Source organism: Erpetoichthys calabaricus, chromosome 3, assembly GCF_900747795.2.
Source record: "Erpetoichthys calabaricus chromosome 3, fErpCal1.3, whole genome shotgun sequence".
In the NCBI taxonomy this organism is placed as follows: domain Eukaryota; kingdom Metazoa; phylum Chordata; class Cladistia; order Polypteriformes; family Polypteridae; genus Erpetoichthys; species Erpetoichthys calabaricus.
The window spans coordinates 50,306,440-50,322,382 of NC_041396.2; the positions used below are offsets into that span (position 1 = coordinate 50,306,440).

The window sequence follows — 15,943 nt, forward strand, 5'->3', positions numbered from 1 at the left end:
AGATTAATCCATCTGGCACAGATAAACAGACTTTGCTGAGGAATTGCTCAGTGTCACCTCCCCCTCCCTAAAACTATATTCCCTGAGATGGGTTGGCTTGCACAGGTACTTACGATGCTGGGAATTAAAAAATGCTGGGACTATTATTCAGATAAATGGCCACCTACCAATAAACCAGCTTTCCTGTGATACCACTTATTACGTGGCTGTTTAAAAATAGTGACAAAGTGTGCACTGTATTGTACCTCTGCATTACTAAAAGATACTATGTAACACATCTGTGTCAAAACTAGTTTGCGTTGTACATAATTTTAAAAAAATGGAAGTCTCTATATCCAAATTAATTGAAATTCAGGTGAAATTAAACATGTTGGTGTTTTAAGTACAATACAAACTAATTTTTCCTAAAAACTTTGCATTACAGTGATGTGTTATTCATATATTTACATTTAAGATAACAAATGTTTTAATAATTCAATCATAAATTCAATAAATATAATTTCAGAAATTATACATTTCTCTTAAAGCTTGGCAAACTACAATACCCAAGAATTTCAAAATTCCTAGAGGAGAGTTGTCCAATATATGACTAACACCTTGCCAGTTCCATAAGGCCAGAATAAGAGTAAACACTTTATCCTTGAACCCCTTAATAACACCTTAAACATGCTTTCAACATGCCACATGTTTTAAATTAAAAAAAAAAAAATCAGTTATTAAAAGAAAGATATTTGAAAGCAAACAAAGACAAATTAGTCCATATTATTGTAAAGGACACACAAATTCCAAAACAAATCTGCAAAACCAATTTGTGTACTGATCAACACATATAATTCTGAAGATTAAACACACTTGCAACTTTAATTACATAAATTTTATACAGTATAAGAAATACTGGCATTTAGGAAATAATTGATAGATTATTAGGCTAAAGCTAATTTAATGGGAATTTAACTTGAAACTATAAATCAGAGTTGTTTAATAATGTCCTTAATTAGTTACATACACATACTGTGGCTTACTAGACCAACAATCTACTGATTGGTGTCGATCAATTTATTTTAATTTTATATATATAAAACACGAATATTTACTGATAAGTAGTAAATTTAGTGAGGAATTGTTTGTTTAAAAATGTCCATGCCATCATTGTGCAACTTTAATTAGTGTAAATTAAATTTCAGAACTAATTAATTTTTCTGGAAGACAAAATACTAGCCTTTCATAATGCCATATGGTTGGAAGGTTTAAATGCAAAAATATGAAAGATGCTGGAAAGGCAGTCTTAACAGAAAAAGAAGCAAGGCTTAATGCTGTAATGCAGAAAATCATGCAGTAATATTGTCTGATTTATAATACTCATGATTCATTGCCAGTTTACATTATTAGCAAACTAAACCATGCAATCAAAAATGAATAAATACACCTTGATGCCACTTTGTGAATAGTACAATACCATATAAAATTTAGTTTGAATATCTAAACTAATCAGTGGCATTGCATATTATGATTTTTGTTTGTGAAAGGTAAATCAGTTGAAAATGCAGCCTTTAATTTGAAATACTTACTATTGAATACAGGGTTCAATTAAAATGAAAAATGCAATAACTATACTAATTTTTAATGATTTATAGTTAGTGAAATGATTAAAATATGTTAAAGGGTAAGGCAGCATTAAAGCATTAAACAAGGAGGAAAATGAAAGGACTCAACCTATCTTATAAAGAGGCAAAAACCATGCAACTAATTTTTGTGGAACCAAAACTATTTGAATTAAGATTTACCAACGAATGAAATAAAATCATGCTAGTCCATCCCTCAGTGCACATTTGAAGATTTAAAAATAACAGCATAATTTCAGATGTAACTTGCCTGATGATAATAAGCATGAAAACTTTGGGGTTGCTGAAATTAACAAAATTAACAAAAATAAATTGAGAAGGAATGGTCGCTAAAAATTAAATAGGAAGCAGTTGTGCCAAATTCAACAAGCACATTACCAATGCCTTTGCTTGAGTTAAAGGCTATGGAGGCAGGTTTTCTTGTACCTATAGACAATATTGAAGAAACTTTCAGAAGTAAAAATATAAGAAAATATTTACATACTCAATCATGCTGAATGAAAACACAATTGTTTTATATTTTAAAGTTAAAAAACAGGTAACAAAGACAGCAATTCTTGAGTTACTAATTCATTTTAAAGGGCTCATAAGACCTTGAAAATATATTAAAAAAATAATTTGTATCAATTCAATAGGAGAATAATATTTTGTTTAGAAAATGTGCTGGAAAGAGCATGCATACTTCACATTATAGAAGCAAAAGAAAAAATAAAGATGGAGGAAAAATATATAAAAATCCCCCTTTGTAAAACTCTGATGATATGTTCTTGGCATTTACCTGGAGGCAATCCTGGGTCTGAGCAACGATGAACTCTAGGAGGAAGGATGAACCGGCTTTCTGTAGCCAAAGCATTACCTATTCTACGAGGACTGGGTGCTCGGGATCGAATAGCTTCTGTAGACTGCCGATGATGCTCTGGGGTCTATAGAAACATTTTATTTATTTTTTATATATATACATTTTATTCTGTATTATCTACACACAAAAACATACTGTATATATATACATATATATATATATCATATATATATATACATGTATATACAGCAGAAAGATGCCTTTAAAACTGAAAATGAAGATATCATTATGGTAGTATAACCTATTACCTTAACTATTTCTTTAACTGGAAGAACAGATGATGGAGGAGGAGGAGGAGGAAGAGGAGAGGTTATCACTTGTGGCCACTTCCTCACATCTTGACCATAACCTGGAGGCACCAACATCTGTGAATAAATTGCAGCATGTCATTCACAGACAATGTCTATGATTAACAGAGAGCACTGAAACAGAACAAAGGAGAGTGCTACAAGCGCAGTGCAACTGTTTGCATTTCACAGAACAGGGAATCTTAATGTCGGTCCTGGGGGCCCATTGTGGTTTTTGCTCCAATCAGATTCATAATCAGTGACAACAACTGATAATATTGATCTTATTTAATTATTAGCTTGTTTTTTTACTCTTCTATTATTCTACATTCAGAAAAGCACAGCAACACGATTGTTAAATTTATAAGACATTTAGAAATATTTCTATTTTTGCTATAAATTTAAATACTTAACCCTCTTTTGTTGATTTCATTATATTTTGCCCTTTCTCTGTGCAGTCTGCTCCCTTCTTTGTAACTTGATAATGACAATTAAAAACGAGCAGAGGAGACACCTTGGCAAACAACACTGAATCATGAAAGGCTGCAACTACTTTAGCATCAGACCCACTAATTAGTAAATAATGAAACTAACAATTAGAACACCTGGAAAGGTAGAATGAAAATAGAGATGAAAATACTATTAAAAAGAAAAAATACATTATTCCCAAATAACTGCTTAGTACATTTTAATAATTTGTTTTTTATTACCAAACTTAGTTTTCTAATTTCTTTGTTGTTCCCAAAACACAGAATCTTGGAAATAACAGTTCACATATTAGCCCAGGAGTCCAATTAAAAACAGAAGCTGGTTGGAACAAAAACCTCCAGCCAGAGTGGGTCCCCAGGACAGTGCTTGTAAATCCTTGTCATGGGAAGCTGCCTGCAAAAATAAATATTAAATCAAACATGGCTTGGTGTGAAGTTATTTTTAAAATTTCTGTTGCAGACAATATAATCTGAAACAAATTTAATAACACAAAAATGGTATAAATTTGTCAAGATGTAAGGGTTTGCACACTATTTACTTTTTTAGATATGTGGTAATTAGTCTTATAGCTAAAACTCAAAACAATTCAGATAAAATTTAAAAAACAAAAAACCTTTGCTATGTCACTGACTCACTAACTTACAAGGCACACTTAGCTGAACTTTAAAATAATGTAGGATTATGCGGAAAACTGGCATGAATACAGTAAATCTACAATTCAGCAAGCATTTATTTATAATGACTGAAGATTAAATGGAAAAAATCTCTTCAATTCAAAGCTCAGCCTCTGTTTTAACCAGTCATACTCAATTTATAAAATGCAAGTCAAACCTTAAGAATGCTATGAAGAAGGAATGTGCACTGAATTATATTACTATAATTTGCATTCACTTTTATATGGTAACTGTTAATTCCATTAATCTGTTAAATCAAGAGTTTACTGAATTATACAAATTGTCCCTGTAAAGGTTTTTTTTTTTTCCAAAAAACTAAAATTTTTAAGGACCATTAGTGACATTATCGCATAAACAGAAGGGAATTAAGTCAATTAGTGTAGTAAGTGACCAATCTTCAACCCCCTCACCTTATTTATTATCTTACTAGCGTTACATACTAAGAAACCCCTTACCTTCTGCGTAAACATGACTAGTGAAAATTAAGATGTATGCATTTTAATACTGTAATGTATTGTAGTTACTACTCAGCTACAATATTCACACAAACATTATTTTTATTGCAATAAAAATCAATAGGGTTTTTCCCTTTCATAGCTTTTTACTTACACTCCCTCAAACCACCAAAATCTTTCTGGCTGTAGATATGATAAACACAGCATTGCTTTTACTTACATACCACACTAATTTTTCTTGTGTTCAAAAACACCTTTAGGTCTTAAACTCCAACATTGCTGTCCCTATTGCTGGCTAATGATAAGTATCTCGAAATATAACAGGAACAGTATATAAACGCATTTGTACATTCTCTTTCATTATACTTTGAATTCTTTTAGTGTTCCACATAGAGAACTGAAACCCTGGGTTTCTCAACCAACTAATTGTGTTATGAAGTGGGTGAAATTACATATATGGCTTGTAGTCTCTGGTGAAATAAATTTCATGAAACAAATTAAAATGCTGGTAAAGCAACACATTTTTTTTACAAGGGCTGGTTTCATTATTTTTCAAAATAATACGGAGCATTTATGAAAACAGCACAAAATTTAAGATCATTAGCCTATCCACCATAAAATTACTCAAAGGTGTCTACTTTATAATTTGCTGCTTTTTGTGGCAACACCTCACCTTACATGCCACACTACAGTACATACGCTGCCTTATTTATTTACCTTGCACATACAAGTACACTGATTGTCCTCACAGATTAAATGTAAAAAGTGTAGGTAAAATAAATGTTTACTTTTGCAACACTTTTTAAGACTAGATAAAGTTTAGGGGGCTTTGCCTAAACTTTGTGAGGGAGTCGGGTAATAGAAATCTTGCTATTTAAAGTATAAGGCAATCTAAAATTATGTTTCAGTATATTTAGATTATTGTAAATAAGGACTGCAAAAGTTTTATTTTTAACTGTACCTCATATAGTGTGCTACACCTGGGAATTTAATGAACTGATGTGTTATGGAAGCCTATTTTTGAGTAGCACATAAACTGAATGGATAAACAAGTTCTCAGTACCTGTCAACCAAAGTAATTTCCAATTTATTAAAAACATTAACAAAAGGGTGTAACTGAATAATCAAAGGTGGTGAAATGACACAGTAAATAGAAATTATGCCTCATATACTGTAAATTTACTTTAAATTGTGCAAATTTGGAAATCTTAAACATTCATTACTTATTTTTTTAAATTAGCTCACACCAAACAATAATACTAGTAGGGTGATCACAGTAAATTAATACAGCAGTTCTTATTCACTGCTCTGCCTGTGAAGATTTGTATTAACAGTCCAAATGCTTTATGGTTGTATGCAGTAATAAAACTATTTGATAATACAACACTTTACAACAACTATCAGTCACTGGGTTCACTTTTTATGTTTAATATTTTTTCTTTCAGAACCTTCAAAAACTACTCACTAAAAAATATAAAACAGCAAGTTAAAAAAAGGTATTAATGGTATATGTGTAGCTCTGAAGCTCAAAAAGGTGCAAATTCAGTTTAACTCACCATGTGACCAGCCATTTTCATATTAAAACATTACTTGTCTGACCAAATTATCTGAATAAAAATGACACACATGAAAACAAGCCATTTTTTTTTACTTGCGAACGTCAATTACAGAAACAAAAACATTTTTAATTTTAATTATAGGTATTAAATAATTAACCATACCTGGCCATCTATGTAGGCAACCTCACCTCGCAGTACTACCCTCCTGACTTTCCCCTTTACTTTCATTCCTTCAAAAGGAGTCCATTTAGATTTGGTAAACTGCATGTGGCTTGGGATGACCCATTCATGTTCCAAATCCACCTGAATAAATAATACACACAACATAAAAAAGCATACTCAATTGTCTTCTAAAATCTGCTACTCACGGTGAAGATCAGATGGTTTTCAAGATGCAACAACATAATCTCAAAATAAAGTCAACAAAAAAAAAAAGGAATACTTGTAGAACATAGCATAGTTTTCTCATTTTAAAACAGAAAATAAAGGACAATACCTCCACATAAGTGTTCTCTTGGGCAGGCAGAGAGAAAATGCGTAAAGGATTCTCATACATGCGCTTGATTATGTCATCAACAGTTAATCGTCCTTCATGGATGGCATTGAGTAGCAAAGGGAGCATTGTTTCCAAGCCTGGGTATCCTGGTGGGGGGTTCCTCCCATCCTTTTCCTCTACGGTATGAGGCGCTACAAAACAAACATTTGATATAAACAATAACAAAACTTTATGTTTCAAATTCCAAAAAAATGTATGAAGAACAAAAAAAAAGCAATGTAAATTTGTTCAAGTTATATACAAATATCTATTCCATTAACTCCGACCTGTATAGTAGAGACACATATCTGTACTTATTTAAGAATCTCATGGATACCTCTTCATGGGCAATCTACTTAATATTTATGGAGATTAAGAAACAAGTCTAACATGTGATGAACAATCTAGAAGGAATATGAACACTGATTAACTACAGTATAGGACAATAATGTAGACTGAATGGTCAATGCATAGCTTGTTTTGTTGTTTTAGTCTGAAGCACAGAAAACAAATTCTTATAACTAAAAACATGTTGAAATTCTTATAATTCTGTTAAGCAAAGAAAACAAGTCAAAACAAGTAAAAATAATGGACTGTCATTGAACTTTTTTATAGCATCTACAATATGGGATTATCTTGCATTAGTAAAGAGCACAGTGAAAGTTGAAAACTATAATGTTCTGGAGTGTTAATGTGAAAAACATCAAAGAAAAAAGCTATACATACTGGATTCATAACCATACAAAAGATAACTTTTCAAGTATTTATTATTCATCCATTTAAGAACACTCTAGTTAACTAAAACCACTAAGTAGCTGTAAAACTACTGTATATATTTGTTTACTATGTGAGTAGATGAACATCTGAGAAAGTTCTTACACACACTAGGAGTGTGCGATATGTAATGTCTACACTCAAAAAAAAATATCAAAAACACACCTTGAGAGTCCATGCATTCACAGTCTCATTTAACCTAATAGTATAGACTACAGTATGTGTGCGCATGGTCAGCACACCACAAGTGAAGCAAGCGTAGCTAAAACTGAGTGGGTTAACAGTGTTGCTTAAAAGATGGCAATTTGCAAACTATGTCGGAAATCGTTTGCCATTAAGGACAGTGAAATTGATCTAGAACAGAACCCTGTTGTGTCAGGAACAAAAAAAATATATTTCAAATGAATTATTAATCCATTAAAACAAATTACTTAATTCATTCAAACAAATCATTTTTATTTCCATATGAAGCAAATGCCTATTGAGCATGTTTTATTTCACAAGCATCACACACATCTTGGTTGGGGGACCTCATTTCTAAAGCATATATTTTTTTTTCCTTTCATTATTTAAAACACTCACATAAATCCCCACCTCCTTGCCCCACTTCATCTCGCCCCTATGGCTGTAGAACTTGGAGCAGGTGATTACACAAAGGAGGCAGCAAAAAAGAAAAGTCTTTTAGCAGCTCTTAAAAACACACAGGAATTCAGGAGAGACTCTGCACACTTCCACTGAAAAATAGATTAAGAGCTACATGATGATACTGAGGTGGACAGTGATGTAAATCCACTTGAGTGGTGGAACACACAAGAAGTAAAAGTGAAAGTTGCAAAAAAAATATCTGTGCATCCCTACCTCAAGCGGCCCTTTTTAGACGGCTTTCAGCAATGAAGGTAATGTTGTATGTAACATGTGACTGTGCTGCTCTGAAGCTAGATGCAGTGAACAGACTGGTGTTCCTGTCACACAGCTTAATAAAACCATTGTAAAATTATGATGAAAGCTTTTTTCTGATATTTTTGTGCAATATTGGACAGAACCTGAAATTAGTAATTTGTTTAAAACGGTCATAGGTTTGGGTTTTTTTTGTATCTTGGTGCAACATATGACAAAACTTGTTTACAGATGCTAACGTGGAGCTACCCGGGTTTAGCACAGTTAGAGCGGACAGAGATGCAAGTACCTGTGGGAAGCACAAAGGAGGAGGACTCGCTCTCTATGTTAATACACGGTGGTGCAACTCTGGACATGTTAACGTCAAAGTCTCCACTTGCTGCAGGGACATCGAACTGTTGGCCTAAGTTTGCGTCCCTATTACTTGCCCAGAGAGTTTGGACACGTCATTGTTGTCATCGTGTACATCCCTCCTCGGGCGGACGTGGAGACAGCGAGTGACATCATCCATTCTGCTGTTGCTAAGTTACAAACGCAGCACCCTGAGGCGCTTGTGCTAATCGCCGGAGACTTTAACCATGTGACGCTGGACAAAACATTACCTGCCTTCTCCCAGTATGTGGACTGTAACACCGGGGGAAATTAGACTATTGATTTACTGTACGCAAACGTTAAAGACGCATACAGCGCCACCCCACTGCCTGCAATTGGGAAAGCAGATCATAACCTGGTTCTGCTTCAGCCTCACTACAAACCAAAAGTGAGGGTCCTACCTGCAACCACATGATCATTCAGGAAGTGGACCCCGGAGGCAGAGATGGCACTGAGAGAATGTTTTGGAACTACAGACTGGGATATCCTGCAGGGATCACATAGTGAGAACATTGATGAAGTTGTTGACTGCACTACTGACTACATCAACTTCTGTATGGACATTGTAGTTCCAGTAAGAACTGTACCCTGCTATGCTAACAACAAGCCATGGATTACAAGTGACATCAAGGGCCTTTTGAACCAGAAGAAAAGGGCTTTCAAAGGCGGTGATCAGCGTGAGAATTTCCCCTTGGGACTAATAAAGCATATATCTATCTATCTATCTATGAGCTCAAGCGCATGCAGAAGGAACTCTGATTCCAGCTTAGGGCGGCAAAGGAGCAGTACAGGAGAAAGCTGGAGTAGAAGTTGCAGAATAACAGCATGAAGGAAGTGTGGGGTGGGATGGGATGAAGATCATCACTGGCTGCAGCTCGAATCGGGGTACCACCATCGAGAGAGACGTGAAGAGAGCAAACCAAATGAACAACTTCTTTAACAGGTTTGACCACCCTAACCCACTCTCACTCTCACCTCGGAGTATTGCACCCTCCACAAATCCCTTCTGCTGATACCAGCATAGGAGAGACATCACCACCCATATTACAACAGCGCAAGTGAGCAGAGAGTTGAGGAGACTTCGTGCCAGCAAAGCAGCGGGTCCAGATGGAATATCGCCACAACTGCTGAAGGTCTGTGCATCGGAGCTGGGGGGGTCCTCTACAGTGCATCTTCAACCTAAGCCTGGAACAGGGGAGAGTCCCGAGGCTTTGGAAAACATCTTGCATCACCCCAGTCCCAAAGGTATCATGTCCTAGTGAGCTGAATGACTTCCGGCCTGTTGCTCTGACATCACATATGATGAAGACCATGGAGAGGCTGCTGCTGCTTCACCACCTGAGACCACAGGTTCAACGCGCCCTCGACCCTCTGCAGTTTGCATATCAGGGGAAGGTGGGAGCGGAGGATGCCATCATCTATATGCTACATCGATCCCTCTCCCACTTGGACAGAGGCACTGGTGCTGTAAGAAATTATGTTTCTAGACTTCTCTAGTGCCTTCAACACAATCCAACCTCTGCTCTTTACGGACAAGCTGACAGAGATGGGAGTAGATTCATACCTGGCGGCATGGATCGTGGACTATCTTGGGAACTGCACGTCTGACATTGTGGTCAGCAACACAGGAGCGCCACAAGGGACTGTACTTTCTCTGGTCCTGTTCAAGCCTATATACATTGGACTTCCAATACAACTCGGAGTCCTGCCATGTGCAAAAGTTTGCTGATAACACTGCTATCGTGGGCTGCATCAGCAGTGGGCAGGAGGAGGAGTATAGGGACCTAATCAATGACTTTGTTAAATGGTGCGACTCAAACCACCTACAACTGAACACCAGCAAAACCAAGGAGCTGGTGGTGGATTTTAGGGGGCCCAGACCCCTCATGGACTCCATGATCATCAGAGGTGACTGTGTGCAGATGGTGCAGACCTATAAATACCTGGGAGTGAAGCTGGATGATAAATTAGACTGGACTGCCAATACTGATGCTCTGTGTAAGAAAGGACAGAGCCGGTTACACTTCCCTAGAAGGCTGGCGTCCTTCAACATCTGTAATAAGATGCTGCAGATGTTCTATCAGACGGTTGTGGCGAGCGCCCTCTTCTACGTGGAGATGTGCTGGGGAGGCAGCATTAAGAAGAAAGACGCCTTACGCCTGGACAAACTGGTGAGGAAGGCAGGCTCTATTGTTGGCATGGAGCTGGACAGTTTGACATCTGTGGCAGAGCGACGAGCGCTCAGCAGGCTCCTATCAATTATGGAAAATCCACTGCATCCACTAAACAGTGTCATCTCCAGACAGAAGAGCAGCTTCAGCGACAGACTGCTGTCACTGTCCTGCTCCACTGATAGACTGAGGAGATCGTTCCTCCACCAAACTATGCAACTCTTCAATTCCATCCGGGGGAGTAAACATTAACATTATACAAAGATATTGTCTGTTTTTTACCTGCATTATCATCGATCTTTAATTTAATATTGTTTTTTGTATCAGTAAGGTGCTGCTGGAGTATGTGAATTTCCCCTTGGGATTAATAAAGTATCTAGTTTTTTTCCTGTGCAGTATTTGACAGAACTTTGGTTATTTACACTATAGTACAGTATTTTAGATTTTTCCTTGTATGCTGCACAATTCACCTTACAGCAGAGCAGTTTGTTTACTCAGGCTAATGTTCATGCTTTGTATTTCAATTATGCCTAGTATTTTATTCACTTTGGATTCATATCTTGTTTATATTAAAGGTAAGCGTCTGTTTAAAATGCTTTCTGTATAAAAGTTTTGTTGATTTTAGTGCAATTGTTTTTGTAAATCCTGTAGGCCATTTTGAAATGGTTTACTTATACTAGTACTGTTTGCTCTCACTAATACTTTGATTGGGGATTTAAATGTGTTTGTGTTATTTTACTTTAGTTTTAAGTAAATAAGTCCTGCTTTCCTTAACTGTTGTTTCCATTAATCTCATTAGTAAGCTACAATGAATACCCTATTATCAAGACCAAGATAGATCAATAAGCCTTTTACAAACACGTTTTAAAGGATGCAAAGTATCATCTAATTATCTATATATATAAAATTCTTTTCGCGTTTGAAAAAGGAAATTATGTATGACCACAGAGGAAAAGGAAAAACATTCCTAATAAACCAGATTCTTGCCGAGAGAGCGAATGGTGACATAGCTTTGGTTGTAGTGTCATGGGGGAATCACTTCTACATTATTAGATGGAGGCCGTACAGCACATTCGGCATTGCAATTACCATTAAACCTCGCTCACGACGAAAATCCAATTTGCAACATACGCAAGGGCTCTGTAAAGGCAAAAGTCTTGCAACATTCAAAGATAATAGTTTGGGGATGAGTGCACCATGGCACATAAAAGAGCTTATGAAGCCTTGAACAGAACAATGCAAGATCTCAGAGATCATACCAAAATAATGGGAGGTACTGTCGTTTTACTCGCAGGAGATTTTCGTCAAACATTAGCAGTTATTCCACAAGGGACACCAGCAGATGAACTCAACGCGTGTTTAAAATCCATGCTTCTCCCACGATCAGTTATATGTCGCGTATTCTCGGGTAGGTACACCAAAATATGTACACATTTATGCACGTAATGGGCAAACAAAAAATGTAGTATACCCGAAAGCACTGCAGTAGTACTCAATGTATCTTTACTTCTTAAATGTTAATGTTTACTGTTTAATAATTTATACGCTTCTTATGTGTTGTTCAAATTCTTTTATCAAAATACCTGTAACGGCGCACTGCACAATAACGTGCAGTGAATACACTTGACTTGAGCATTCATAGTATTCATCCTTTCTCTGTACGTTTAGCATTCGATGTTCAGAGGCTGAAGTGCTTGTTGCTTCCTGAGCAGCTCGTCTTTACTCCACCCTAGCAGCCCGCTGCTTCTCTTTCATCGGCATCTTTTCGCGTTAAAACTGATTAAGTTAGTTTATGTGTTGCAATTACTTAGTACGTTTTCTTTAACCTTTCACTTTATCTGGCACTCAGGAATGATTAGCGAAGGTGGAAGGGAATGAGAACGGCGCCCGCCGCCCTGCAGCGTGCTGCCGAGAGTTGATTCTACAATACAATAAAATAAAGATAAAAAGAGTAATAAAATCATCACCCCGAAAGCGGATAGTAGACGTCACGTAGTATACAGTAATCCCTCGCTATATCGCGCTTCGCCTTTCGCGGCTTCACTCCATCGCGGATTTTATATGTAAGCATATTTAAATATATATCGCGGATTTTTCGCTGCTTCGCGGGTTTCTGCGGACAATGGGTCTTTTAATTTCTGGTACATGCTTCCTCAGTTGGTTTGCCCAGTTGATTTCATACAAGGGACGCTATTGGCAGATGGCTGAGAAGCTACCCAGCTTACTTTTCTCTGTCTCTTGCGCTGACTTTCTCTGATCTGACGTAGGGGGATTGAGCAGGGGGGCTGTTCGCACACCCTAGACGATACGGACGCTCGTCTTAAAATGCTGAAAGATTATCTTCACGTTGCTATCTTTTGTGCAGCTGCTTCCTGAAAGGACATGCTGCACGGTGCTTCGCATACTTAAAAAGCACGAAGGGCACGTATTGATTTTTTTATCTGTCTCTCTCTATCTGCTCCTGACGGAGGGGGTGTGAGCTGCCGCCTTCAACAGCTTTGTGCCACGGTGCGCATAGTTAAAAGCCAAACAGCCCTATTGATTTGTTTGCTCCTTTGAAGAGGAAGATATGTTTGCATTCTTTTAATTGTGAGACTGAACTGTCATCTCTGTCTTGTCATGGAGCACAGTTTAAACTTTTGAAAAAGAGACAAATGTTTGTTTGCAGTGTTTTGAATAATGTTCCTGTCTCTCTACAACCTCCTGTGTTTCTGCGCAAATCTGTGACCCAAAGCATGACAATATAAAAATAACCATATAAACATATGGTTTCTACTTCGCGGATTTTCTTATTTCGCGGGTGGCTCTGGAACGCAACCCCCGCGATGGAGGAGGGATTACTGTATGTGAACCAAATTTCAAGTCAATAGGTGGAACGGTTTGCCAGCTACAGGTGATTTAAAATTCTGGACAGACAAACGAACAGCCACGGTAGCGTATAATAGAAGAAGATTTTACTGTTTAATAATTTATATTTATATGCAATGTGCTTCTTATATATTACTTCATATTCTCATATGATAATGATGTTAATAATGTTGTTTATATTGATTTCTATGTTATTGTAAGTGCTCTTTATTTGTTGAAAAATAAAATTGGCAATTAACAAATTTATTTTATAAATACTACATTTTATTTTTTTCCCTTGCACTCAGTGAGAGAAGCCACTGGGTAATCAGCTAGTTGTTAGATAAAATACTGAGATATAATTTTTTGCCAATATCATACACTCCTAACCCACGCATTTTTATATATACAGTGTATATGTATATTTTTATATATATATATACAGTGTATATGTATATTTTTATATATATATACAGTGTATATGTATATGTATATATATATATATATATATATATATATATATATATATATATATGCATGCAATGTCTCACCGTGTACTGTATTTACAGCCTGATTGGTATCTGTGTGAGTATACCCACTTAAAAATATCCTCAGCTCTTGAATTACTATATCCTCACCAAGAACAATTCACCATGCATTAAACAAATAGATAATTGGTTTGTGGTGCTTTAATCTTCTCTTTTTGTGCATTTTTTTTTTTTTAAATATTGTATGCGCACAAACGCCATGGAAAGTGGTGACATGCAGATAGCTTAGCTCTTTTTTTTTTAAAAAAAAAAAGGGATTTTTTTTTTAAACATACGAGGGCAATCCCAAAAGTAAGGTCTCCTATTTTTTTAGAAATACAAACAACCGTTTATTTTCTATAATGTTTACATCATTTTAACGTTAAAGACTTCTTTATTTTTCTACATAATCACCATTTCGGTCGATGCATTTTTGTAGATGCTGTGGTAGTTTTAGAATGCCCATGACATACCAGCTTGCCGCCATGTCCTTCAGGAAGCATTGAAACTCATCTTTCACCTCTTCGTTGAAGCAGAATCGCCTTCCGGACAAATGTTCTTTCAACTTAGGGAACAGGTGGTAGTCACTGGGTGCCAAGTCCGGACTATAGGGTGGGTGGGTGATGAAGTTACAACCGCCGATCTTTACACATGTTTTCCCTCAACCTTCGCGACTGTCTTGTCGGAAATTGACGGTCTCCTGCACGAACTTCGCACTTGGCGGTAGCATTCAACGGGAGCTCCATTTTCAAGGGCTGCCAAGCCAAGATTGAGCATCCCAGCGAAGCCGCACATGCTTGCTTGGGAGTGGAGGAAGCACCAATCACAACAGATTGCCCTCGTGCAATACAGTCTACTCAGTTTACTTCATTGTTATTTGTATTTAGTGTACTGTTATTTGTACAAAGTACAATGAAACTAATATATGTGCACTTTTCACTAGGCTAACATTCACCGTAAATCTCGCTCCAAAGGCTATACCAAAGAACACAAAATGTAACAATTTAAGGAAAAAACTAATCAAATGATTTCAGCACACTTACATGCCATGGCAGAACATAACTGCTGAAGAAACAGAATGGGAGAAGCAAAACTAAAATACTACTAAGCAAAATAAATCTTGGAAAAGTGGGGTATTCCTGTCCAATTCCACATGACTGAGCACACACTTTTTTCCTAACCAGCTTTTCATTTTGCTCGTCATGTGGATGTAAGGTAGCCTTTGCTGCCCCATCTCCCTCTTCTTTTTCCATTTCCACAGTTGTACTGCCATATGCCACTTTGTAATAGAATGTAAAGGAATGCCAACTTCGCACCATGCCACTGAAACATAGGTTTCACTTTTATGACAAGTAACAAAGGAGGCCTTTTGATGTGCTAAAGGATGGTAAAAAAAGATAGACATTTTCCAACTGGGAGAAATTTATGTACATTTGTGTATCATTTCTACCAGAAGGAACTAACACCACTACCTTGGTGTTTTTGCTGTTTTAAGAATCCACTTAATAACATGTCTTCCCCTCTTAACAGCACTTTAATCAGACAAGAATGTGGTCAGGAACAGAATAGAATTTCTTGCTAGAGTGGAAGAAAGCAGGCAGAAATGGGATGAAATATTTTTAGTAGCAGTTGGGAGAGGGATTGAGGAAAAGGATTAAAATAAGTACTACACATATCCACATATGCAATTATTAAATGAACAATTTGTTTTAACTCCAGAATCCAAATTATTATGGAGCCAATATTCCAATTTTAAATCAATTTCTTCACAAAGACTTCAAAAACAAATTAACTATATATATATTTTTTTAACTGACACCAGTTACTTCTTTTTCAGAGTTAAATCTATGCAACAAAAGTAAATCTGCAAATAGA

The 15,943-nt window shown here is 36.4% G+C and overlaps 1 protein-coding gene across 3 annotated transcripts in view; it reads right to left on the minus strand.

Annotated features, from left to right (window-relative positions):
- cad (carbamoyl-phosphate synthetase 2, aspartate transcarbamylase, and dihydroorotase) overlaps nt 1–15,943 on the minus strand; it is a 134,863-nt gene that overhangs the window by 32,276 nt on the left and 86,644 nt on the right. Inside the window, exons 32-37 of one of the 3 annotated variants that reach the window (XM_028796793.2) lie at nt 6,442–6,632; nt 6,108–6,248; nt 2,730–2,846; nt 2,401–2,545; nt 2,001–2,048; nt 1,873–1,905 (exon numbers count right to left, since the gene is read on the minus strand). In XM_028796793.2, the coding sequence (XP_028652626.2) occupies nt 1,873–1,905; nt 2,001–2,048; nt 2,401–2,545; nt 2,730–2,846; nt 6,108–6,248; nt 6,442–6,632 (675 nt within the window). The remainder of the gene's footprint in view (nt 1–1,872; nt 1,906–2,000; nt 2,049–2,400; nt 2,546–2,729; nt 2,847–6,107; nt 6,249–6,441; nt 6,633–15,943) is intronic. The other 2 variants (XM_028796794.2, XM_028796796.2) reach the window with 2 other exon arrangements.